Here is a 27,564-nt window from a genome sequence, read left to right as displayed (position 1 = left end):
CCCCCTGCTGGTAGTTTCATAGGGGCAGTCACCATCCCTTCCTTATGTGATTATTCTTTTTTTCTCTATCACCACAGGAACCTTGTTCTGGATCCAGCGGACATCACGCCGACGCCAGAGACACCCTGGATGAGGTAGGACCAGATTTTATTAGGACTGGGTGAGTGTAGCCATGCATTAGGCTTAGGGCTCTTTAACACGAGCGGATCCCGTGTGGCTAAACTGCTGTGTGAAAGAAAGCCAAGCCCCGCTCCGGACAGCAGAGACACGGAGCAGTAACATGACTGATAATGCTCTTTGCCTCTCTGTGATCGTTTTGCTACAAAATCACGGTGACAACTTTATCTCATTGTGATTTTGTAGTAAAAAGGTCACAGAGAGGCACGGAGCTGTCTCTGCTGTCCGGAATGGGGCTTGGCTCTCATTCACGCAGCGGACTAGCCGCACGGGAAAGAGCCCTTAGTAAGAAATTCTGCCGCTTCTTTGTATAAATGGGGGGGGGGGGGGGCCCCGATCCAAAGTTTGCACTGGGGCCCATAACACTCTAGTTACGCCACTGGTGGCTACATTATCTAAGATTACGCCCTTGGATTATAGCCTGGTACCATGACTTCTATAGCTTTTGGGCAGTAGTTGTTCCCCTATGTCAGCTGTTGATTGACAGTCTCTTATTAACATTATTATTATTTCAGAATAATTTATGGTCTATGTTAGAAGATCGCTCTTGTGACAATAAAGGTGCACCTTTGTGCTCTATTTTTTTATTCTCAATATTTTGCATCCACAAACAATAATTCTAATGATTGGCTTACCAATTGCCTCACTTCTGGATAGAGATTTTCTTCCCACACAAAAGGAAAGATCCACCATGGACGCAATCCTATTATACAGTTCACTGATGCAAATGGTAGACATCACGTGGCCACTGCTCCTAAAGAAGTCTTTTGTATTGGTCTGGCAACCATTTTGTAGTTTTATTAGGTTAGGTTTAAATGGGTTGTCCCACAATGGACGTTTGTCACTTTATTACTGGGCGTCGCATGGCTGGGATCCCACCAATCATTATCATGGGGACCAACCTCAAGGCAGCCCGTTTAACTTCACTGCATGACCGCAGTGAGGAGGTGTTTGAATGGTGTGGCAGTCGAGCATGTGCCCTACCACTCCTTTCAATGTCTGTAAGGCCAATGGAAGAAGCCTTAAAGGGAATCTGTCACATTAACATAGTAACATAGTTTATAAGGCTGAAAAGGGACATCTGTCCATCCAGTTCAGCTTGTTATCCTGCAAGTTGATCCAGAGGAAGGCAAAAAAAACCTTGTGAGGTAGAAGTCAATTTACCCCATTTTAGGGGAAATAAATTCCTTCCCGACTCCAATCAGGAAATCAGAATAACTCCCTGGATCAACGACCCCTCTCTAGTAGCTTTAACCTGTAATATTATTACACTCCAGAAATACATCCAGGCCCCTCTTGAATTCCTTTATTGTACTCACCATCACAACCTCCTCAGGCAGAGAGTTCCATAGTCTCACTGCTCTTACCGACATTGTATATTAAAGGGGTTGGCCTACCTCAAACCTGATGGCATATCACTAGGATATGCCATCAATCTCAGATCGGTTCTGCAACCCATTCCTATCTCCAGAACTGGGTCCTTTTGGTGAATAAGAGCACATTGTGTATGTTTGGAGTGCTCTCCATTCTCAGGTATGGGAGTACTGAGAATAGCTGGGCAAGGAAGCCATAGAGGTGAATGGAGAGGGCACCAGGCATGCATGGCCCCCTCTCCATTCACTGCTAAGGGGCTTAAAAAAAATAACAGAGCCAGTTCTCGGCCATTTTCAGAACTCCAAAAAGCAGTGAATGGAGAAAAGCCAAACTTGTGAGGTGCGCTTTCTTTCAATTTCGGGGGGCCCATTTTGGAGATGGGTCATAGAGGTGGAACCAGCACTAATCTAAAATTGATGGCATAGTCTAGCAATATGCCATCAATGTCTGAGATGAGAATAAGTCATATCTGCAGGAAGCATGTTATAGAGCAGGAGTAGCTGAGTTGATTAATATATAGTTTTGTACAAAAGGATTCAATATAACTTGCAATTTATTTATGAAAATCTCTGGTCTTTCTATGTTTAGTAGCCATGTGGGTATTCTTATCAGTGATGAACAGATGTCAATAACTGAATAGGACCACCCACTGGACTCCTAGAAAGAGCAGAGATTTAAATGAACAAATGACTAGTTATACTGACTCTTTTCTTCCAAAATTATACAATAATCCGCTCTGATTTTCCTGCTCTATAACATGCCTGACCATACTGAAAGTGACAGGTTTACTTTAAAGGGGTTGTCCGTGATATTGATATCGATGGGCTATCCTGTCTGAAGAGGCTGTTGTTTGAGTCCTACAGTTTTCTCACAGCTCATCAGGCACAGCGCCGTACATTGTATAGCAGCTGTGCTTGGTATTGAATGGGACTTAGCTGCAAATAGGCGATGTGACTGATTAACGTGACGTCATATGGCCTATGAAGAGGTCATATCACTCACTGGAGCTCTACAGCCTCTTCAAACAGCTGATCAGAGGGGATCCCCCACCAATCAGATGTTGATGACCTATCCTTGGGACAGGCCATCAATATCAAAATCTCAGACCACTACTTTAAGGTGGTTTTACACCCCCAAAAAAAACACTTATTCCCTACCCACTGGTACAGGGTTATCGTCTGATCACCGGGGGTATTACTGCTGAACCCCTAGCAATCGTAAGAACAGATGTCCACAATCTCCATGTTAACTATCTAGTAGTGTACATGCTCTATCTCTAGTATTCCCATAGAAGTGAAAGGAACAGAGTGCTAGTGTTCTATTGTCATGGAGAGTCAGGAGGTAAATTCTCGTGATTGCTGGGGTTCCCAGAGATTTGACCCTTAGGGATCACTTATAAGCTATCCTTCTTTGCAGGAAAACCCCTTTAACTCTTGCTTCAGAAGAAGAAGGTGAAAGTACGGTGGAGATGCAAAAGTGAAATGAATAAATGTATTATTAAATCTTTTATTGGGAAGTTTGTCCATGAAGTGCTTTGTATGAAGCGCCTGACATGCATATCTTATCATTTCATCAGTTATGCACTTTCCCGCTAAGCCCTGCCAGTTAGCTGTCTTAATAGATATTTTTTGTTTCTTCTCAGTAGGCAAATCTCAAACCAGCAGTGAGCCAATTTGTAGCAAATATCACATAGCCAATTCAGTAGCATTCTGGCAAGAAAATAGTTTAATGAGAAAGCAAAAAAGTTTTCAATACAAAGGCAAACTCAATCTAGTACAGTCAATTAGAAGCAAACATTGCATAAGAACAAGAGCATTTATATAGCATTGACAGACAATGCAATATAATAATGCAGATATAAAAAAATAAGCTGCTGTGCTTGTTGCTCTGTTGAATTTCTTATAGACAAACATGAACATAGACGATGTAAATGTTCAGGACAAGCACATTATATTAATGGAGAGGACAGACTGACTTTTTTCCTTACTCATCATTTTTGCATGCTTGTGCAGAACAAGCCACTTTTTCTTATGACAATAACATATGTGTGTTTTGGACACTTGGTCACAACAAGTCACATTTTTTTCCCAAAACACCATGAAAAAGCTGAACACGAGACGGTGTAGTGTGTTTTAAAACACACTGTTTGTTAATGATGTCAACCATGCATTTACACATAGCTATATATAGGTCAGTGTAATTATTTGCTATTGTTGTCATTGCATTTGAGGTTAAAAGGGAGGGGGGAGTCCTAGGAGACTAGAGGGTGTTATATACCAATTTTTAGGTGAATTATACTTATATAGAATTAAAATCTTGTGGTTATGCATATAAAACATCTTAAAACCCTATGATGTTTTATATGCATAACCACAAGATTTTAATTCTGTAAGTATAATTTTAAGCATGTAAAATAAACTACATCGCATACCACCCAGGGTGCTCTTGTTTTCCAATTCTGTGCAGTAGACTCCCAGACTCCACGAAGCAAAGAAACAGCCACAGCGATGTGTAAGTGCAATGTCTGCGACTGCACCAGCTTGGAGAAAGGAAGAGGGACGCTCCTGCACCTAGCCGACTGCCTTGGCTACAATTCGGATTACTGGAAACATCTAACAGCACAACACTGACTAATCTGGTGAGATCTGGACTTTGCTAGAATATTTATTTTTAACTGCTAACAAATTTACTGTGCTAGGCGTAGAAAATGATAAATGAGACGGGCCTAGCGTCCCCCCTTCCCCACCCATGCCACTCCTCCTTTTTTAGACGTGGCGTGAGCAGTGAAAAGTCGCAGATTGAGGCGCAAATAACCTTTAGAAAATCTTCATATATCATTTAGTAAATTAACCCCTTTATATGTTAATCTGACAGCAATACATTGTCCAGCATTTTGTAATCTGCAGTATGTAAAGATGCAGAGAACATCTAGCGGTGTGCTGCATAAACCAATCTTGACTTAATGAAAGAGCACGAACAAACATTGTTCCGCGTAAATTTCAAATGTATTAGATTTTTTTTCTTCGGGACATTGTGCAGCCTTGCATTCACGAGCCAGAGAACTGAGCTCTCAAATGTATTTTTTTATTTTAAAAAATTCTTGTGAAACATTCTTATGTAGCCATAATTTACTTCTGGTGATGACAGTTGGGGGGAAGTATTTTTTCTATTTGCTGCAGATATCAACTGGGTTCATGGTTTTATATGTATGCTACATTATCTTCCTTAGAACATGTTATGCTGGCTGTCAATGTGCTCTGATATAATGAATATTATAAGGCTGTTCTAGACCGTTAACGTTGATAGCTCAACATTAGACTGAGCTATCATTATTTGATTCGTGGACATTTGACTCCCGACACCCCCACTAATCAACTGAATTAAGACGTCACTGTGTCCCATTTATTGTTTACCCAGGCATTTTACATCCAGCACATGTGATTGAGACTGAGTTGTAAGACCAGGCACAGCCACAACCCTATGTAGGCCATCAATATCAAAGGGATTCTCTTACAGGTGCAAGGATTAGCAAAAAAAAGTTCCCTTCTTCTTCACGTCTGGTCTCTGCTGGATCAGAGGTGTGACAACATGTGACTGCTGCCACCACCAAGGCCATTGAGTGGCCAACAGCAGTGCATGTGTGTAGACGGCATGTCACACTTCCAGTCCACCGGAGATCAATAGTGGAGGAGAAGAGCGCCCAATGCTGGATCAAGAGTGCAGGTTGACAGGTGAGCCTTTTTTTTTAAATCCCTCCACCAGGCCTTATGATATTAAAATTAGTTCCTGGTCTCAGAGAAGCTTAAAGTGGTTGTACAGCAGTTTTATACTGATGACCTACCTTCAGGATAGGTCATCAATATCTGATCGGTGGGGGTCCAACACCCCCACTCCAGCCGATCAGCTGGCACTTCATGTGAGCTCTGCTTCCTCTTCATTACACTGTGCATCGTCTCCCTTGCAGTGTCGGACTAGTGTTATTACAAGAACTCGCTCCATTCAAGTGACTGGAGCGAGTACTTGTAATTACACTTGCTTCCAAAGCGACAGAGCTCTGCCTCCTCTTCAAGAGTTGATTGGTAGGGGTGCTGGACGTGGGACCCCCACTGATCAGATATTGATGACTTATGCTGAGGATAGTCCAAAAAATGTTGATGGCAGCATGTCCTCCAAAAGTTCTTTATTCACAAAGGGTCCATAATAATGTACAAAAAGTGCCAAAGAAAAAATACAACGCTTCGACTGCATGGTAGTCTTTCTCAAGTTGAAGCATTGCATTTTTTCTTGGCACTTTTTGTACATTATTATGGACCCTTTGTGAATAAAGAACTTTTGGAGGACATGCTGCCATCGACCGTTTTTGAGGTATCTATGTAGCAACCATAGTGGATCTGAGGTTGCACGGTGGCTGGTGCATTCCTGGAAGAATCTATGGTACACTAGTGCTGCTTTAAACCTGTGTTTATTCTGAGGATAGGTTCATAAATATAAAACCCCTGCGCAATACCTTTAATGTCTCAGAAGATCTTTAATATTTGACATTACTGAGATTGTAAGTGACTACTGTATAAGGCCGCAAGGGTCCATGTGCACATCAAAGCTGAGAGCCTGGACACCAGCTGTGGCAATCTATTCAATCTATGAGTCTGTAGGATCTACAGGCCCTGCTGCAACATCTGTGGGCAAATGTGCTGCAGTACACCATGTGGAACCTGTATGCCTCCATGTCCACCATATCTCATCTTGTATCCAGGCTAGAGGCAGCCCAACAGGGTACTAGAACCTCCTTTCAGTTGTACGGTTTTCTCCAATAAACATATCCTTCTAGATTCTTATAATTCCTAGGAAACATAATGGGGGTCATTTATGACCAGGTATACGCCATTTTTGTGGTGTATATCTGGCACGGATTCTGTCGCACGCCATGGTGCGGCAAAATCTGCGACTTCTTACCCGCTCACGCCAGGTCTAAAAAAGTGGGCATGGTGTGGGCAGGGAAGGGGAGGGGACTTTCTCATTCATCATTTTCTAATTTAGATGTAGACAATGGTCTAAATATAAGAGATCAAGGAAACTGTCTTACATTTAGAATCGGCACTGGATGCACCGAAGTTATGTCGAGGCTGGCGCCGCTACATAAATTCGGCGTTCCACCGCCAGCTATAGGGCTTAATAGGACCGGCATCTAAAACGCCAGTCTTAATAAACGTGCCCCAATGTTTTAAATGGACAAGTAAAGCCAAGCTCATCAACCAGTTTTCTGAGCTACGCTTACGACCACAGCTATTTATCATGACCATCTCCACTCAGATTCTTCAGGCATAATAGTATTGATTACTGTGCAGCTAAACAAATGAATCCTGCTTGTGTTAAACTTGCGGATGTAGTTTTTTTTTTTTTGTGTGTACGTAAACAGGGTTGTCCAACCATCTTAAAATTTTTGAAGCCGCTTAGAATATTAGAAACGATACCTACCTTAAAGGGCATCTGTCAGCAGACTTGTACCTATGACACTGGCTGACCTGTTACATGTGCACTTGGCATCTGAAGGCTAGGAGCAATGGGGGCGTTGCTGTTACACCTAGAGGCTCAGCTCTCTCTGCAGCTGCACGTTCCCTCTGCACTTGGATTGACAGAATCAGCTGTGATGGCGTTTTCACTGCCTAGCCTGTCAATCAAAGTGGAGAACGCCTGGCAGTTTGAGAGAGAGCGTAGCCTCTAGGAGTAATGGCACCGCCGCCATTGCTCCCAGAGGCTCATTTGCATATATTAAACCATTTACGGCAATTACGGCACATATAATCATGGGACCAACACAGACGTCTTCAGCTGCCCAGCGCACATACAACAGGTCAGCCAGTTTCATAGGTATATATCTGACAGATGGCGTTCAACGATCCTGGCAGTCTCTGTACTTCCTGCTCCATCTAAGAGTTCTTGACATGGACTTGTGACCGCTGCAGCCAATCACTAGCCACAGCAGTGACCTCAGTGGTGTTCACAGATAAGGCTACTTTCACACTAGCGTTCGGGCGGATCCGTTCTGAACGGATCCGCTCATAATAATGCAGACGGAGGCTCCGTTCAGAACGGATCCGTCTGCATTATATTAGCAAAAAAAAGCTAAGTGTGAAAATAGCCTGGGACGGATCCGTCCAGACTTTCAATGTAAAGTCAATGGGGGACGGATCCGCTTGAAGATTGAGCCACATTGTGGCATCTTCAAACGGATCCGTCCCCATTGACTTACATTGTAAGTCTGGACGGATCCGCACGGATCCGCACGGCCAGGCGGACACCCGAACGCTGCAAGCAGCGTTCAGCTGTCCGCCTGTCCGTGCGGAGGCGAGCGGAGCGGAGGCTGAACGCCGCCAGACTGATGCAGTCTGAGCGGATCCGCTCCATTCAGACTATATCAGGGCTGGACGGCTGCGTTCGGGTCCGCTCGTGAGCCCCTTCAAACGGAGCTCACGAGCGGACACCCGAACGCTAGTGTGAAAGCAGCCTAAGCCAGTGATTGGCTGCAGTGGTCAGATTTCTATGATGAGACCATATTGCTGGAGCAGGAAGTACAGAAACTGGAAAGGGATCGGGAGGCATTGGAGCAGAAGCACAGGAGTTATTTTATTATTTTATAGCTCTCTACAGCTTCTTAAGATCCTGCAGTAAGTTTACCTAAAGTCTAAGGAAAACTAACACATTAAGGTATCTTTGATAGTTCTGTATGAAGATCTCACTAGCCACATGCATTGTGCTGGTTACATTCATCCCTGGGAATACAGGTGGTTAATAGAATGAGCCATACATAGCAGATTGTGTCATCGGCCACGGTTGTACTTACAGTTGTCTTTTCCAGGCAGTGCAGCAGGTGGTGGTGTTGACTTTCTATCAGGGAAGCTGTTTTTGCAATGTGCGGTTCTTCCTCGGTGGAGCCCTAAGCAGAGACAGAGCTTAGCATTAATGCATTTAATAAAGCCCACTGTGAAATAAGGGATCAGAACGGTTCTGAGCTGTGACTTGTAAAGTGGATTGTCCGGCCACAGGTTACTTTTCAGAAGACTATACCTGATAATCCTTCCTCCTAATTCCTCCTAACTGGTTCCTTCCACTGCTCATAGATGCAGCACAAGTTCCATATGATAAAGACAGGCCGAAGTTGTCAGCAATGCATGCGTTTAGCAGTAATGCGTATACATTAGTATTTTTCTTTTCAGTGTTGCAACACTTTTGTTTTAAAGTTTGTATTATTTGGATTGTTGATATTTTAGGTTTGCTTCATTGATCCTTCCTACACAATGTTATCCGTGTATAAACTATCGTACATTTTATTGTGGAATTCTTAAAGAGGACCTGCCACCTCGTCTGACATGGCTCAGTGGTTAGCACTGGTGCCTTGCAGAGTGGGGGAACCTAGGTTTGAATCCAACGAAGAACATCTGCATGGAGTTTGTGTGTTCTCCCCATGTTTGCTTGGGTTTCCTCCGGGTACTCTGGTTTCCTCCCACACGCCAAAGAGATACTGATAGGGAACTTAGTTTGGGAGCCCCATTGGAGACAGCTTGATGCTAATGTCTGTAAAGCGCTGCGGACTATAGTAGCGCTATATAAGTGAGTATACTAAATAAATACTTACATTCTCCTTGTGCCATTCCTTTATTATTCCTGCTAGAAGGTATGAATGAATTACAGTTTGCAATCAACATCCAGATGGGTGGTAACCATTGGGGGGGGGTGTCTCTGCACAGTCTGACATTATCCAATCAGTGCTGCCAGTGTCAGACTGTGCAGGGACTCCCTTCGCCGCAAATGGTAACTCCCAAATGGACCTTCACTGCAAACTGCTAGTAGTTCATTTATAACTTCTAGCAGAAACGATAAAGGAATGGTACATCATAGAGTGATGAGAATAGATGCTCCAGAATTATTATTACACGGCGAATGCAAGTAGTTACTAAAATGGAAAAGTCAGGAGTAGTGTTGAGAGAGCAGGCTCGGCCGAACAGCAGTTCGGCTCAAGCATCGCTATGCTTGGCACATCGCAGTGTTCGGCTGAATACTGTGTATGCTCGAGCACAATGAAGATCAATGGGAGACCCGAGCATTAAACCAGGCACCCCCTGCTCTGAAGAAGAGAGGGTGCCTGGTTCACAGAAAAAGGTTAGAAATTGATGGAAACGCCACTGAAATGGTTTGAAAACAGCATGGGAAGGACATCTGGATGCATCTTGGACTCCTATTATCTATGACATACAATAGACAACCACACAAAGGCTATATGCCAAAAGCCGGGTATGTGCAAACTAACAATCTATCCATGAGACAGATACAGTCAGCATACCTTACAATGGCACCCTTGTGCGCTATGAGACATTCAAAACCAGCTCCCCCCCCCTCCGATAGGAATATTTACGATCTATCACTCATAAGCGTTCCATCCCATCATCATCGGACTTTATTGCATACTTTCTTATCAAGTTCTATCACTCCTAAACGTTCCATCCTGTCTGAGGCATTCAAAACCAGCTCTCATCTGACTGAGAGCCAGTAGGCCTCAAAGTTGCTTCATAACTGTTGGATGGCTTGGGTGGACCTGCACACCTAGATCAATATCATTAGGGTGACAAAAAGTTTTCTGATTGTCCTAACATAATATTCAATAACCTTTCTATGCAGTTTTGTCATGTAAACTAATTTGCATAATCATGGGAATATGCAAATTAGCTGAATCTGCTTGAAAATTAGCGATAAAAATTAGCGATTAGAATATTGACGAACAACACTACCCATGAACAGCACCATTTATTGGATTCATAGTCTTATAAAAAGACTATGAATCCAATAGATGGTGCTGTTGATGACTCATGAACAGCACCATGTATTGGTTTCATAGTCTTTTTTTTTATTTTATTTTTATTAGGTTTTGATATAATTTGCACATTTACATTCAAAGGTACATATTGGATCAAATTACAGGTCATATTCCTTTTTTACAGATATGTGCAGTGGAAACAAAGATAAAACACATATAAACAGTGCAATAATCCTTTCCCTAAACATTTCCCTTCCCCCCTAACCCTCCACCCTTCTATACAGGTGATGTGGTTTAAAGTTTTCTTTTTATTATAGGTATTCCTGGAGGTGTACAGTGTCTCATTTCAGAGTTCTTGTGTAGTCTCATGGTAGTGCGTCTTTATGTAAGGATTGATGATGCTTAATATGTTATTGGTTTCATAGTCTCATCATAAAAGACTATGAATCTAAGGGATGACGCTGTTCATGACTTATGAACAGCGCCATCTATTGGTTTCATAGTCTTATGACAAGACTATGAATCCAATAGATGGCACTGTTTATGAGTAGTGTAGATCGCAAATATTGTAATCTCGAATTTTTGTCACAAATTTTCAGCTGAAAAACAAGGCAGATTCTGCTAATTTTCATATGTCCCTGTTTATGCAAATGAGTTTACATGACAAAACTGTATAGAAAGGTTATTGAATATTATGTTAGGACAATCAGAAAACTTTTTGTCACCCTAATGATAATTATCTAGGTGCGCAGGTCCACCCAAGCCATCCAACAGATCTGAAGCAACTTTGAGGCTTACTGGCTCTCAGTCAGATGAGAGCTGGTTTGGAATGTCTCATGGTGCACAAGGCTGCCATTGTAAGGTGTGCTGACTGTATCTGTCTCATGGATAGATTGTTGGATTGCATATACCCGGCTTTTGGCATATAGCCTTTGTGTGGTTGTCTATTGTAGGTAATAGGAGTCCAAGATGCTTCCAGACATCCTCCCCATGCTGTTTCCAAACCATTTTGGTGGTTTTTCCATCAATTTCTAACCTTTTTCTGTAAACCAGACACCCTCTCCTCTTCCGTTCTGAAATATCCGGAACAGGTGCAGACCCATTCATTCTCAATGGGGCAGAAATGGATGTGGAGAGCACACTATGTGCTCGGCCCCGATCTTCTGGTTTGCAGCTCCGGAAAAAAATAGAACATGTCCTATTCTTGTCCGCAATTGCAGTTCTATGGGGGTGCCGGCCGGGTGTATTGCGGATCCGTGAATGGACCCTTAGACCATTATCTACGCCTAAACCAGGTGTAGAAAATGGTAAAGGAGACACGCCTGCTGGCTCTTCCCTACCCACTTTTTTAGGCCTGACTGTGGCACAAAGGACCTTTGCCCTGCAATCTGTGCCAGAAATACACCTAATATAGGTGCATTTCTGGTTAGTAAATGACTCCCTATATTTTTATAGTTTCTCACAACAAAAGTATGTGGACATCACCATAACACCTATTTACATAGTGTTTATATGGAGTCCCTCTGACGGCTATAACAGCTTCTGATTGTCTAGGAAGGTGTTATACAAAACTTTGGAGTGTGCATGTGGAAATTTGTGCGCCTTCCACCATACATGGTGTATGTGTAAGGTCAGACACTTACTGTGTGTTATGGAAGAAGGTCTGGCTCAAAAATGTCATTCCAATTTTTTCCCAAAGGTGGCAAATGGGATTGAGGTCAGGACTCGGTGCTGACAACTTGAGTTCGTCCACACCAAACTCATCACACTATGTCTTTATGGACCTCACTTTGTGGCAGGGCACAATTATGCTGGAAAGGGCCTTCCTCAAACCACTGCCACAAAGTTAAAAGCATACAATTATCTTTGTATGCTGTAGCATTAACTTTACCCTTCACTAAAATTATACGGCCTAGACCTAATCCTCAAAAACAAGCCCATAACTTTATCTCCTTCCACTATATTTTACAGCAGACACTATTCATTCTAGCAGGTAGTGCTCTACTTCAAACCATAATTTGTCCATCAAAGTGTGTTTAGAAAACTGCTCAGGTCTAGTGGTGGTGTGCTTTACATTACTCCAACCAACTTCTGACATTGTGCATGGTGATCTGATGTCTCTGTGCAGCTGCCTGACCATGGAAACCCATTTATGAACCTCCTGAGGCACAGTTCTTGCGCTGATGTCACTACTAGATGTACTTTACAAATCTAGCAGGTCAGAAATCACAAGAACTTACCACTGGCTGCACAATGTTGTTGGTGTACCAGAGATATTACCTTTAAAATAATGCAGCCGTTAGCTTCAATGTGTGAGTAGGGCTTTGGCAGATGCAGACCTCACATTGTGTGTCCCTACCCTTAATGTAATATTGGCACTGTGCAAGCGTTACCAGCAAAATAAGATAATAATATTAGGAATGGCATCACTAGTGATTCGACCTTCTACCCTTACCCAGAAAGTTAAGTGCTTGACCAATTATGTATGTAGAATGTTTCCCAGGGGCTGTTAAAAGAAAAAGTATATTTGTACCGTGTAAGCCAATAAATAGAAGATAAAAACTGAGGTTCCTCAGTGGTTGATACCTTTTAATGGCTAACTGAAAATATGATGACAAAATTGCAAGCTTTCAAGACTACATTAAATATCAAGACTTTCATGTATGAAAGTCTTGATATTAAAAGAGAATTTCAAATCTCAGAAGGACAGGAGAATAAAAACTCATAAATATTTGTAAAGGCTGAGCACTCACCACCTGGACCACAAGGAGAATAAAAGAAGTAATTTATTATTAAAAAAATGCAGATATATGACATAAATTGATAGATATAAAAAAACATAAAATATGAGATAAAAATACACAAGAAATTGCAATAAATATAGTACAATATAAAATCGCAAATGTGGCTGAGGTAGTTGTATATAGCAGCAATGTATATTGACGGCATTGATAAAATCACTGCCCCATTTGTTATTAGAAGGTTCAGTTCTAGGACATCGATGTTAGATGGTAATAATAATCGTAACTAATATCGCATATGGTGTTCCCAGCTTGGATATTTATCATCGATGTGCTGGCAATAGAGGGTTAGGCATAAGATCGCTGACTGGTGTATTGTAATTACACTTCCCAATGCATATGTGACCTGGTAAAGAAGTTAGAGGTAATTGAGTTGCCCTACGACTTGCGCACACAGTGGCGTCCCACATGGCTGCAATGTCGGATACAGCGATACCTGGTTACAAGTTGTCAGCTGGAACGACTCGAGCGATTCGACGGTCACTTGTCTGTACGGTCTCCAGTTGCCTTATGGACTGTCTCCAACCATAGGGATTATTCAGGTAATGTCTCCCAATTGTCAGGACCGAATATTTAAATCACAGCGTTCCATATATGCCAATGGGAAAAAAGCCGGCCTATATAGTGTTGAACCGTGCATGAATGAGGGTCCAAATCCAGGGTAGATAGATAGATAGATAAATGTCCATCAGCTGAAGTGTGGGTCTCTAAACAACCAGACGCGTTTCAGGGTCTTTTCCTGGCCCCTTCCTAAGTGGTACCACGAGTCGTTCCAGCTGACAACTTGTAACCAGGTATCGCTGTATCCGACATTGCTCCATAATGGGGCAGTGATTTTATCCACGCTGTCAATATACATTGCTGCTATATACAACTACCTCAGCCACATTTGCGATTTTATATTGTACTATATTTATTGCAATTTCTTGTGTATTTTTATCTCATATTTTATGTTTTTTTTTATATCTATCAATTTATGTCATATATCTGCATTTTTTTTATAATAAATTACTTAGGTGTTTAACTATCACTCAGGCTTCTTTTATTCTCCTTGTGGTCCAGGTGGTGAGTGCTCAGCCTTTACAAATATTTATGTCACATTTATCTTTGACTGGGTGAGTCATTAGGCTTAGTAGCACCTATTCCATAGTTATCGACTTATTCATACTCTATTCGATTTGAATAAAAACTCATGACCACATTTGACACACTCAGATCAGGAATAAATGTGTCTCATGGATTTATGTCCTTCTACATCTCTTAAGAAATGTGGCCCTCAGACCTCTTGGGTTCACTGCATTTATGGGCTGAATATTTAATAAAGGACTATAACAATTTCACATTCCTTATCTATAATTGCTACAACAATCTACTGCTACAATGGTTTGTCGTCGTCCCATCTACCTCATTATGCCTACTTACTTTGGTGTATAAATATGTGCATCTTCAGATACTGTCTATAAAGATGCCTGAGGAAGAGGCCTAAGTAGTCTCGAGAGCTTGCAATTGTGTCATCATCTTTTCAGTTTAAAGGTTTCAAGCACTGAAGAATCTCAATTTTTTTTATCTTCTCAGAGGCTGTTAATCTTTAATGCCCAGATTCCGAGGAACAGTAAAAGTTGTTTCCTATTTCATCTCCATTGCCTAATTGTAATTCTGACCATTCTACTCCAAGCAGACTACTGAAAATATGTTGGATCACATTGTTCCTATTAGAAATGGACAATAAAGCTGTAGAATCCCAATGCAAAGCTTAGTTTTATAACAGTCATATATTTTAAGTGCATCTCAGGTAGCTATGGAGAATGTGCAGAAGTAGCCTGGAAACAAAAAGGTTTTTAAGCCCTATTTTTTTAATAAAGAATATATTTCCAAATGTTTGAAAAATAATAAAAAAAAAAAACGCCCTGGAGTGTTGGATCCATGGTACGAAGGACAGCCTGGGGGTTAATGCACTGCCATTACTGGATATCCTATAGCTAAGGAAGAAATGTTGGTTCTCTTAACAGTCTACACTAAACTGTCCTAAGAGGTCCATTATAGAGTTTATTTCATAGTAGCTACTAGATAGATTTAAAATGAATTCTCCAATTGTTCTGGCGAATTTTGCCAGTTTCCCCCCATTAGGCAGCGCTGTGTTTCCCTAGATTGTTGCTCATTGTGTCCAATTACTTTCCATCAGATGTTGATTTTGCAGTGTAAACCTGGTGACAACTGCCTGTCCATATTTGGGAATATTTGGTCACGATTTGGATGTGTGCATTCAGAGAATAGCTAGGGGCGCTGCCAGGGCTTGTGCTCTAGGTGCTGAAAATTAAGTAGGGTACAAGTCACTTTGTCACAGGGTTGCCACCCAGCCGTTATGCACAACCAAAGATTAGTGCTGATAATAGTTTTTTTTTTTTTACCTGCAATGTTTTTTACCAGTGTTTTTGTGTAAGGGGGCATTATATTGTATTGGGCACATTATGGGGCATTATACTGTCTGAGGGGCACATCAGGGGACATTATACTGTATGGGGGCATACAGTATAATATAAAAAAAAAAACGGTAAAGTGCATTTTATTTTAAAATGCAGAACTCAAAGAATGATGAAAGAATTGGTGTCCTGTTAAGCCATCGCCCCCAAAACCACACCTCTTTTTTTTACTGTCATGGCTAGGCCACTTGCATACAGGGCAGGGGCACCGATCTGATTAGTGGGGGTCCAACAAGCGGAACCCCTGTCCATCAGCTGTTTGAGAAGGCCCGGCGCTCCTGCAAGCACTGTGGCCTTCTTGCAACTTACCCTATGGCATTGACGTCACAAACATCAGTCATGTGGCCTAAGTGCAACTCAATCGGATAACCCCATTACGTAAAGTATAGGTAAATTAATCACGATGGCTGCATAACATAGAGCCATCTAATGCTAAACCAGAACAGATTAGAAACCAGAAATTACTGCTTTTGTCAGGGGGACGAAGGCATGCCGAAACGCGCGTTGGGGTAGCGCCATCCTGGTCGGTCCACTCCTGGTTCTGTTTAAGGTGAGACTCGCTCCATTACTTTTCCCCGGCCTGTCACTTATGTACCTATTCATCTCTTTACTTGACTTTTGCATGGCCGGGTGCTAATATCTAGCTTGATCTTTGGTCTTGCTAGTTTTCCTGACCCACCTGTTTACAGTATAATCGGATTTTTCAGCGAGTAGGTTATGAACTCATTATATATAATTCTTTATCCCGCTGACTCTGTACATACTCTACCATCCAGACCGGAGTGGACCTACCAGGGTGACGCTTTTTTGTTCCTCCCTGCTTCCCCTTTTTTCTTGTTCCCCCGCATTTTTACGTGTATTTTATAATTATATTTGTATCACTCCAATAAAGGATTAATTATATTTATTATCCGGCGCTGTGGCTCCTTTTCTCTTGTTTTCTCATATGTGCACTCGGGAGCTTTTGCCGAGTTATTCCATAGGGGTGGTTTGGTGGGTATACTAGGTTGGGCACGGTCCCTTGCCCTGTCCCATCTCTTCCCTTGTGGGCCCCCCCTGGGTCGCCCTTTTGTTTTCTGATTTATTGAAGAGTGGCAAGATCAAGAAGAAAACAATTTTTGAAAGCAAGCCATAAGAACTCCCATTTGCAGTTTGCCAGAAGCCATGTAGTGGACACAGGATTGGAAAAATATGATTGCCTAATTTCAAAATCAATGCCATGCTTTACCACAGGTGTTGTGGTATTGCCGTGAAGCCCCATTCAATTCAATGGTGTTTAGCTACAATACCAGACACAACCCATGGACAGGTTTAGTACTGTTTCTGTTAGAATTAGCCATGTTTCTCTAATTGGAAAACCCCTTTAATGTGCATTTATCAAATTTATAGTAGAACCCTTCTATGAACAAGCATTGCTTTGAGTTTCTTTTAATTATGTCAAACAGACAGGCTCTAAAAGTACAAGTCGCTATACATACCACCATTTCCAGCGCCTCACTCAGTAGACCATTCCTTTTACTGTGTAGGTAGGCAGATGAAGTTCCTGTCTTGGCCACCTTTATCCTAGCAAGTCTAGCTTTCTGTGTAAGAAAATAAATATCCAGTGTTACTATAATATTTCATAGTTTCATCAAAGCTGTATACAATCATAAAAAAACACTTTTTTTTTTTAAAGAGTTGTAGATATAGAGGTTTCAACAACAAGCTGGAAACTATAAAATGTATCTGAAAGGATAAATGGACCTAGAAGCAGTTATCAACAACTGTAACAAAGCCTATAGAATTTTTTACATTTACCGCGTGCTACTGTCAAGCCTTAATTTTCACTGTAGTGACCTCAAGGGTGTGAACTGCATCAGACTGCATTAGTAAAGAAGAATTCATTTTGAGGGCCATGTGAGATTCATTCTATGGCACTGCAGGTCACATTACACTGAAATCAATGAAGAGTCCAGTAAAATTCTCAGTAGTGAAGTTCTCCAGGAATAAAACTTTGAAAAAGTACCTGTCTTTGTGTAAATGAGGTAACTCGGGTCATCTCACAGCAGTACCAGACTCACTGAGTCGCTGTTGCAAACCTGCCCATCTTACTTGACATCCGCTAGCTTGAACATGTCCTTACCGTAAAACCTTGTGCATGCATTCTACAGGGAGTGCAGAATTATTAGGCAAATGAGTATTTTGACCACATCATCCTCTTTATGCATGTTGTCTTACTCCAAGCTGTATAGGCTCGAAAGCCTACTACCAATTAAGCATATTAGGTGATGTGCATCTCTGTAATGAGAAGGGGTGTGGTCTAATGACATCAACACCCTATATCAGGTGTGCATAATTATTAGGCAACTTCCTTTCCTTTGGCAAAATGGGTCAAAAGAAGGACTTGACAGGCTCAGAAAAGTCAAAAATAGTGAGATATCTTGCAGAGGGATGCAGCACTCTTAAAATTGCAAAGCTTCTGAAGCGTGATCATCGAACAATCAAGCGTTTCATTCAAAATAGTCAACAGGGTCGCAAAAGCGTGTGGAAAAACCAAGGCGCAAAATAACTGCCCATGAACTGAGAAAAGTCAAGCGTGCAGCTGCCAAGATGCCACTTGCCACCAGTTTGGCCATATTCCAGAGCTGCAACATCACTGGAGTGCCCAAAAGCACAAGGTGTGCAATACTCAGAGACATGGCCAAGGTAAGAAAGGCGACCACCACTGAACAAGACACACAAGCTGAAACGTCAAGACTGGGCCAAGAAATATCTCAAGACTGATTTGTCTAAGGTTTTATGGACTGATGAAATGAGAGTGAGTCTTGATGGGCCAGATGGATGGGCCCCTGGCTGGATTGGTAAATGGCAGAGAGCTCCAGTCCGACTCAGACGCCAGCAAGGTGGAGGTGGAGTACTGGTTTGGGCTGGTATCATTAAAGATGAGCTTGTGGGGCCTTTTCGGGTTGAGGATGGAGTCAAGCTCAACTCCCAGTCCTACTGCCAGTTTCTGGAAGACACCTTCTTCAAGCAGTGGTACAGGAAGAAGTCTGCATCCTTCAAGAAAAACATGATTTCATGCAGGACAATGCTCCATCACACGCGTCCAAGTACTCCACAGCGTGGCTGGCAAGAAGGGTATAATAGAAGAAAATCTAATGACATGGCCTCCTTGTTCACCTGATCTGAACCCCATTGAGAACCTGTGGTCCATCATCAAATGTGAGATTTACAAGGAAGGAAAACAGTACACCTCTCTGAACAGTGTCTGGGAGGCTGTGGTTGCTGCTGCACGCAATGTTGATGGTGAACAGATCAAAACACTGACAGAATCCATGGATGGCAGGCTTTTGAGTGTCCTTGCAAAGAAAGGTGGCTATATTGGTCACTGATTTGTTTTTGTTTTGTTTTTGAATGTCAGAAATGTATATTTGTGAATGTTGAGATGTTATATTGGTTTCACTGGTAAAAATAAATAATTGAAATGGGTATATATTTGTTTTTTGTTAAGTTGCCTAATAATTATGCACAGTAATAGTCACCTGCACACACAGATATCCCCCTAAAATAGCTAAAACTAAAAACAAACTAAAAACTACTTCCAAAAATATTCAGCTTTGATATTAATGAGTTTTTTGGGTTCATTGAGAACATGGTTGTTGTTCAATAATAAAATTAATCCTCAAAAATACAACTTGCCTAATAATTCTGCACTCCCTGTATATGCTTTTTGACTCACTGACCAATGTGTGGAGAAGATGAGGGACAGATGCTGTGGCGTGCATTTGTGAGATTTAACTGGTCCTGACAATGATGATGATTCACACAAACGTTTTTTGAGTATACGGAACCATTCATTTCAATGGGTTCGCAAAAGATTGCGACATCACTCTGTGTGCTGTCCGCATCCGTTGCTCCGTTTTGTGGCCCTGCAAAAATTAAGAGTGATGTCCTATTCTTGACCATTTTGCGGACAAGAATAGGCATTTCTATAATGGGCCTCCTGTTCCGTTCCGCAAATTGCGGAAAGCACACGGGCGCCATCAGTTTTTTGCAGATCTGCAATTTGCGGACTGTAAAAAATGGCACGGTCGTGTGCATGAGGCCTTATTCATGGGAAACAACCTTAAATATGAGGATACCACTATGGCTTAGTGATCTGCTGTGCCTTGTAGGGGTTCCTTCAAATTGTTTTGCAGAAAATTTCCGCAACTGAAAATCAGTTCCATCAATCTAATTGGGTGGGGGTTACAGAAATCCATGGGCTTGCCTTCCCACCAAAACAACCCCATTCAAATGAATGAAACTGATTTTCACATCACAGAAGTTTTCTGCAACAAAATTGTGAGCAGAAAAGGCTAATCTACCTGGTTCGATCCACAGAAGAAATATAAAAGTACAAATTGCTAAAAATGTAATGCTTTCTTTGATCGAAAGCTTGCTGCATATGGGGTTGTGAAGTCTATGCCTTGATGGTTCAGAGCTGCTGCAGAGGCACAAGGTGGGCCTACTGACAATTGGGCAGGTGGTTTCAGTGTTATAGTTAAGCTGTGAACATTGGTGCTGTGTAAGCGGGAAGGAATAAAAAAAATACTGTAAAAAGCCTTTTGTCATTGACTAAGAGAAATTGTACGGCACAGAATGACGGAACGGGCTGGTGTGATAATGTGTTTGAGATTCTGCACACTCCTCTGTATCTGATAGAATGAGTCAAGCAGCAACCATCACAAGCATCAAACAGTACAGCTTCCTTTCAACACAGATCACTCATTGCAGATAGTGGACAAGTACTTGTAATTTGCCTAATCAAAAGCTCCAAGTTTTTTTTTGTTGCTCGTATTCCCGCTTCAAGAGAAGCCGGATCCTCTGCTATTCTTCTCAATCATAAAAGGTAAATATGTGAAAATAGAACCTGTCGTAATTATATTTGGGCACATTTTATACTGTAATCTTTCCAAGAGCTCATGCAGAACTGCGCCTCTCTCCCTCTAATTATTATTAGTTAATTACATTTGGAATTTAAATGGAAGCAAAGTGTTGTAATTGTAGAGGTAAATATCGCCGCCAAGAGTGGAAAATAATGAGCTATTCATGAATACTCTGCGTTTGTATTGCTCTCCTATCAGGCACCTTTTTTAGTTCCTTAAAGAAGAACGAGGTCCGGCTCTCAGGTGGTTAGGTCTTCTGACCTGCTCTGCACGGATCCCGGCTGTGTTCAAACCATCCGAATATGCTGCAAAAAGTCCAATATGGATCCAGCGAGTAACATCAAGAGATTTTTATTTCTTCCATTAAAAATACAAGCGATAAATCCTCCTACATAACAATCAACGCGTTTCATCCTTCAAAAGGTCTTCTTCATCGATTCATAGTATAACATTGCCCTATTGCATCAAGTTATAACACAATTAATCTGTTAACAAAAATATATATTTTCCCAATAAAGTAGGAGGATCCTAAACCAGTCCAGAAACGCTAAATTGTTGAACTTAGGGGGAAATTTATCATTATGTATCCTTTTGGCATAGATTTGTGATTTGTCAATGCATTTGCTGCATTTCTAGTTGCAATCTGCATTTCATATCACCCCTTGCCAAGTCTGTGCAGAAGGAGGAGTGACGAGGGTGGAGTGAGGGTTTGGTTAGGGTGGAGTGAGGGTGAGGCAAGGGTGGAGTGAGAGTGAGGTAAGGGTGGAGTGAGAGTGAGGTAAGGGTGGAGTGAGGGTGAGGTAAGGGTGGAGTGAGGGTGAGGTAAGGGTGGAGGGAGGGTGAGGTTAGGGTGGAGTGAGTGTGTGGTTCGGATGGAGTGAGGGTGTGGTTAGGGTGGAGTGAGGGTGAGGCAAGGGTGGAGTGAGAGTGAGGTAAGGGGGGAGTGAGGGTGAGGTAAGGGTGGAGTGAGGTAAGGGTGGAGTGAGGGTGAGGTAAGGGTGGAGTGAGTGTGTGGTTAGGGTGGAGTGAGGGTGTGGTTAGGGTAGAGTGAGGGTGTGGTTAGGGTGGAGTGAAGGTGTGGTAAGGTTGGAGTGAGGGTGTGGTAAGGGTGGAGTTAGGTTGTGGTAAGGTTAAAGTGAGGGTGTGGTAAGGGTGGGAGCATCGACCCCAGCTAATTCATCATTTATATAGAAACTGGCGTAAGTAATGACTGAAACCTACGGCAGCTCTGAGCTGCCATAGATTCCATTCTGGCACAAGGAGAGCCGGAAAAGGAGTCATGCACACGACCGTATGAATTGTGTGTTCCGCAAATTGCAGATCCACAAAATACGGATACCGTCAGTGTTGCAACCGCATTTTTTGCTGACCCATGGACTTCAGCAAGTCTGTGGGCCACATTTTGCAGCCAAGTATAGGATTTATTCTATCTTTTTTGGAGAACGGACATACGATGCTGAAAGCACATGCAAAAAGATAGAATATGTCAGCAAAATTTAGACCATAGGCCAAAAATGGTCAAAGAAAATGCAGACGGCACAAGGACCAGGACGTTCGTGAGGTGAGTGAGGTCTAAATTACAGGCCTACCTATCAAGGTAACACACGCTGGCCTTGATGTTGGAACTCATGTATTGACTTCACTTCTCAAGATCACATTTTGGGCCATGAGGATAACTTTGGGCTCATACATGCTTTTTTAAATATAATCAGTAAGAATTAAATAAGTAAGATCCAGCTCCAGCTCTTCTGCTAAGTTGTCTTCCATTAAACCACTTACTGCTGTGGGACACTTCATAGGGATCAGAGACAGTATGCTACTAGGAATCCATAGGAGGAATTATCTATCAGCTTCTCCTTTTATGTATTTAATGCAAATTCTTAATTAAGCACAGCTCTCCTGCGCACCGATGAGTTCAGGGAAATCTGTGCTTAGCTCCGACATTGTTCATTGCCGCTTATTTCCATTCATATCCAGGGATTTAGCCTTTACACTTTCCTAGGTTTCTGGTCTCATGGGGGGCTCGTGTTAATGTATCGGGCCGCTATTGAGCAGCAGATTACTATTGCTGTCTGTGTTGTATACAGTAATTCAGCGTGAGTAATAACCAGTGGTGAGATTATATGCAAGAAAACGGTGGGTGAAAAAAAAGAATATGTAGTCTGCAATAAATCATTCAAATGTAAAAACAACGAGGTGGAAAAAATATTTTCTCACAGTCAGACTAAAATGCCGTGCTTAACAATTCCTGACTGAAATGATTGCCTTGGATTTTGGTGGCTGAATTTACAAAGTAGTCGTAATCTATCACTGATGTGACTCATGACTGTGTTGAAAGTTTTTAATACTTTTTTTTTTTTAACATTATGGCTATTATATTGTTACTTTGCCTGTAGAGGTGTCATGTTCACACAGCTGTGTTTTTGTGGCAGCGGTATCCTACCATTTATGCATTGTGTTGGTTACTAGAAAGAATTGTGAAAATAATGGGGGCTCTTCACAGTCTTGCAGGTAGTGGGTTTGATGCATGATTAATGTATGGTGATTAAGATACAAAGGATTTTACTCACCTAATTACAATAAGTTGTGCTAAAGATAGACACAATGCTCTTGGGGGAGGGAGTGCCCACTGATGCTGATCACTCCTATGCTATCAAATTATAAGCAACTAAAGGAGGAACCTTTAATTCTTGTTTTTTGGGGAGAAGGGAGGGTGGTCCCCGCTGTAGCTGCCTACTCCAAGATCTCTTATGTCAGTGGTGGTGAAGGTGACGATGATGACGTGTCGATGGACGTCACGTGGGTGCCCACAGGAGAGGAAGAGGAGGGGAGTTCAGAGGGAGAGACAGAGCAGCATATAGTGAGGAGAAGGAGGAGAATCAGGCAGAGCACAGGAGGCAAAAAGCAGACTGCAAATGTATCTGGAGCGAGCCATCCACCATGCACGGTCACATCTGGCGCTCCCAGGACACCGGCACATGGCCCTCTGTGGGCTTTTTTTAACGTCTCAGCTGCTGACAATACTGTTGCCATCTGCAGCCTGTGCTGTCAACAAATAAGTCGCAGTAAGCCCAACACTCACCTAGGGATGACCGCCTTAAGAAGGCACCTGGCCTCCCATCACCGAGTTCAGTGGAAGCAACAACGTCAGAACCCACAAAGCCACACTCCCGGCCCTCCGCGTCCTGCCTCTTCTCCTTCTCCTCTGTCCTCCCATTTGTCCTCCATTCTACCTTCCACCGTGCCGTCGCTGCGTTCATCTGGCAAAAGGCAGGCTTCCGTGGCCCAAATGTTCGAGCGTAAAAAGATGAAGACGCCGGATAACCCTCTTGCCCAACGGCTGACCGCTGGCTTGTCGGAATTGCTAGCCCGCCAACTACTGCCATATAAACTGGTGGACTCGGAGGTCTTTAGAAAATTTGTGGCTATTAGCACACCGCAATGGAAAGTCCCCAAAAGGAAATATTTCTCCCAGAATATGGCCACGTTCAGCGGCAAGTTAATATATCTCTGGCACACAGTGTCGGTGCCAAGATACATCTGACACGTGGTCTAGCAAACACGGGCAGGGAAGGTACATAACTTTTACTGCCCACTGGGCGAACCTTCTGATGGCCGTCAAGCATGTAACCCACGTTACACCGTGTTACCACCACGGATTGCAATCAGGCCTGCCTCTTCTTCTCCTCCTCCTACTTCATCCCCCATCTCCTCCTCGGCTGACTCCTTCTTTTCAACTGCTACCGCCTCTTCCACTGCACCCCCCTAGCTCCCCAGAACCTATTCGATGTGCCAGGTGAGACGTTGCCATGCTGTGCTGCGGCTGCTGTGCCTGGAAGCCAAGGGCCACACCGGTCCTGCACTGCTTTCAGCTCTGCGGTCACAGGCAGATCAGTGGCTAACCCCGCTCAATTTGATAGTTGGTAAAGTGTTGTATGGCAACGGTGCCAATCTGCTGAGCGCGCTGGAACGGGGCAAAATGACACACATCCTTAGTTGTGCAGCGATTCGTTGCCAAATACCCCTGGGTCCAGGACGTCTTGCGGCAGGCCAGGAAAATCTCTGGCCATTTTAGATCTTATCCAGCCATGGCTCGCCTTGCTGACGTTCAGCGGCGACACCACCTGTCCGTCAGACGTCTGATTTGTGACAGCTCGACGCGCTGGAACTCCACCTTGTATATGCTTGATAGGCTGCACGCGCGTGATAAAAAACTGAAGGTATATAAACAACATCTCTTAGCAACCATCCATGAAAAACACATCGCATCCGCACTTGCTTGCGGATGCAATGCGATTTTCACGCAGCCCCTTTCACTTCTATGGGGCCAGCATTGTATGAAAAAAGCACAATATAGAGCATGCTGCGATTTTCACGCAACGCACAAGTGATGTGTGAAAAACAATGCACATGTACACAGCCCCATTGAAATGAATGTGTTCGTATCACGCATGGCACTTGCGCGGAATACTGGCTCGTCTGCAAGGGGCCTAATGGTATATGCACACAGTTTCTACATGTAGTCTTGGAAGCCAAAATCAGAGTGGATCATAAAAGGAGAGAAACTATAAAGGACTGATATGAAGTCTCCTCTTTTTTGAATTCACTCCTGGTTTTGGCTTCCGTGTGGTCGCACCTTTAGGTGTGATTAGAAGTAGAGCCGAGTATGCACCTTATACTTCCTTTACTATGAAACAGCCCTTCAGTATTGATTGCTTTCAGTCAGTGTCGGACTGGGTTACTTAGGGCCCACCAGTGTAACTGATTCTGGGGGCCCACCCTAGGGCTCCTGCACACAAACTTATTTTTTTCCATGTCTGTACCGTTCACTTGACTTCAATGGGGCCGCAAAATTTTTTTATAAAATAAATGACTCCATGTGCATTCCGTGTCTGTATGTCCACATGGCTGTTCTGTAAAATGATAGAACATGTCCTATTATTGTAAGCATTACAGACACGCATAGGACTGTTCTATTAGGGTCCGGCCGTTATGCAGAATGCACCCAGCTGGTATCCATGTTTTGCGGATCTGCAATTTGCGGACTGCAAAACATCGAACAGTCGTGTTCGTGAGCACCTACAGTGATAACAGAAATATTAAAGATGAAGTATGATGGCAGACATTCACAGCAAAATGCACAAACATACATTTGGCAGAATTTACACATATATGGATATCCTGCACTTAAATCAGTCAGAAGCACGACACATGCAGCGCACATCAATCACTCATTGGACACATGTGGCACACAAGACACTTATACATGGCTCACATGCCACTGATGCATATGTCACATGCTGCACATACACCACTGATACATAGATCATATACAGCACACAACAATCACACATAGGAAACACACAATGCACACACCAAGACATTTATGCATAACCCTATTACGGTAAGTGTAGCACACTTAATGGGGTTAAAGGGGTTGTCTACCTTTAGCAATTGGCATTTATCATGAAGAGAAAGTTAATACGAGGCACTCACTAATATATTGTGATTGTCCATATTGTCTCCTTTCCATCACATTATACACAGCTTGTATCCATGGTTTTGACTGCTCTGCAATCCAGCAGCGGTGGCCGTGCTTGCACACTATAGGTAAAGGTGTTGGCCTATGAGCACTTCCAGCTTTTCCCTATAGTGTGTAAGCACGGCCACCACTGCTGGATTACACGGTGGTAATAACCACGGATATGTGCTGTGTGTAATGTGATGGAAAGGAGGCAATATGGACAACCACAATACATTAGTAAGTGCCTTGTATTAACTGCATGATAAATGCCATTTACTGAAGTGAGACAAACCCTTTAACCCCTTTAAGCATAAATGTCTGGCATGAAATTTACCAAATCTTAACCTCCTCAGATTGCACATAATCTACAGAATATTTAAAAGGGTTGTCCTACCATAAAGACCTATTTCCTATCTACTGGATTTGCGGACTCTATACTGACAGAGGATGTCCAACAGGATTGGCGCATAGCAAATGTGGTGCCAATATTCAAAAAGGGTCCAAAAACAGAGCCTGGAAACTATAGGCCGGTAAGTTTAACATCTGTTGTGGGTAAACTGTTTGAAGGTTTTCTGAGAGATGCTATGTTAGAGCATCTTAACGGAAATAAGCAAATAACGCCATATCAGCATGGCTTCGTGAGGGATCGGTCATGTCAAACTAATTTAATCAGTTTCTATGAGGAGGTAAGTTCTAGACTTGACAGCGGCAAATCAATGGATGTCTTATATCTGGACTTCTCCAAAGCATTTGACACTGTACCACATAAAAGGTTAGTATATAAAATGAGAATGCTCGGACTGGGAGAAAACGTCTGTATGTGGGTAAGTAACTGGCTCAAAGATAGAAAACAGAGGGTGGTTATTAATGGTAAATACTCAGATTGGGTCACTGTCACTAGTGGGGTACCTCAGGGGTCAGTATTGGGCCCTATTCTCTTCAATATATTTATTAATGATCTTGTAGAAGGCTTGCACAGTAAAAAATTCATTTTTCGCAGATAACACTAAACTGTGTAAAGTAATTTACACTTATGAGGACAGTATACTGCTACAGAGGGATCTGGATAGATTGGAGGCTTGGGCAGATAAGTGGCAGTTAATGTTTAACACTGACAAATGTAAAGTCATGCACATGGGAAGGAATAATGCAAGTCACCCGTACATACTAAATGGTAAAACACTCGGTAACACTGACATGAAAAAGGATCTAGGAATTTTAATAAACAGCAAACTAAGCTGCAAAAACCAGTGTCAGGCAGCTGCTGCCAAGGCCAATAAGATAATGGGTTGCATCAAAAGGGGCATAGATGCTCGTAATAAGAACATAGTCCTACCACTTTACAAATTGCTAGTCAGACCACATATGGAGTACTGTGTACAGTTCTGGGCTCCTGTGAACAAGGCAGACATAGCAGAGCTGGAGAGGGTCCAGAGGAGGGCAACTAAAGTAACCACTGGAATGGGGGGACTACAGTACTCTGAAAGATTAT

The 27,564-nt window shown here is 42.6% G+C and overlaps 1 protein-coding gene across 2 annotated transcripts in view; it reads right to left on the bottom strand.

Moving 5' to 3' along the window:
• The window catches only part of KCND3 (potassium voltage-gated channel subfamily D member 3), a 430,682-nt gene that overhangs the window by 28,216 nt on the left and 374,902 nt on the right, over positions 1–27,564 (bottom strand). For both annotated transcript variants that reach the window (XM_044286505.1, XM_044286506.1), the window contains exons 3-4: positions 17,123–17,221; positions 8,393–8,485 (exon numbers count right to left, since the gene is read on the bottom strand). In XM_044286505.1, coding sequence (XP_044142440.1) covers positions 8,393–8,485; positions 17,123–17,221 — 192 coding nt within the window. The remainder of the gene's footprint in view (positions 1–8,392; positions 8,486–17,122; positions 17,222–27,564) is intronic.

The sequence above is a fragment of the Bufo gargarizans genome, chromosome 3 (assembly GCF_014858855.1).
Source record: "Bufo gargarizans isolate SCDJY-AF-19 chromosome 3, ASM1485885v1, whole genome shotgun sequence".
In the NCBI taxonomy this organism is placed as follows: Eukaryota; Metazoa; Chordata; class Amphibia; order Anura; family Bufonidae; genus Bufo; species Bufo gargarizans.
Note: the sequence above shows the minus strand (reverse complement) of the source record. Positions and strands in the feature narration are given on the sequence as shown.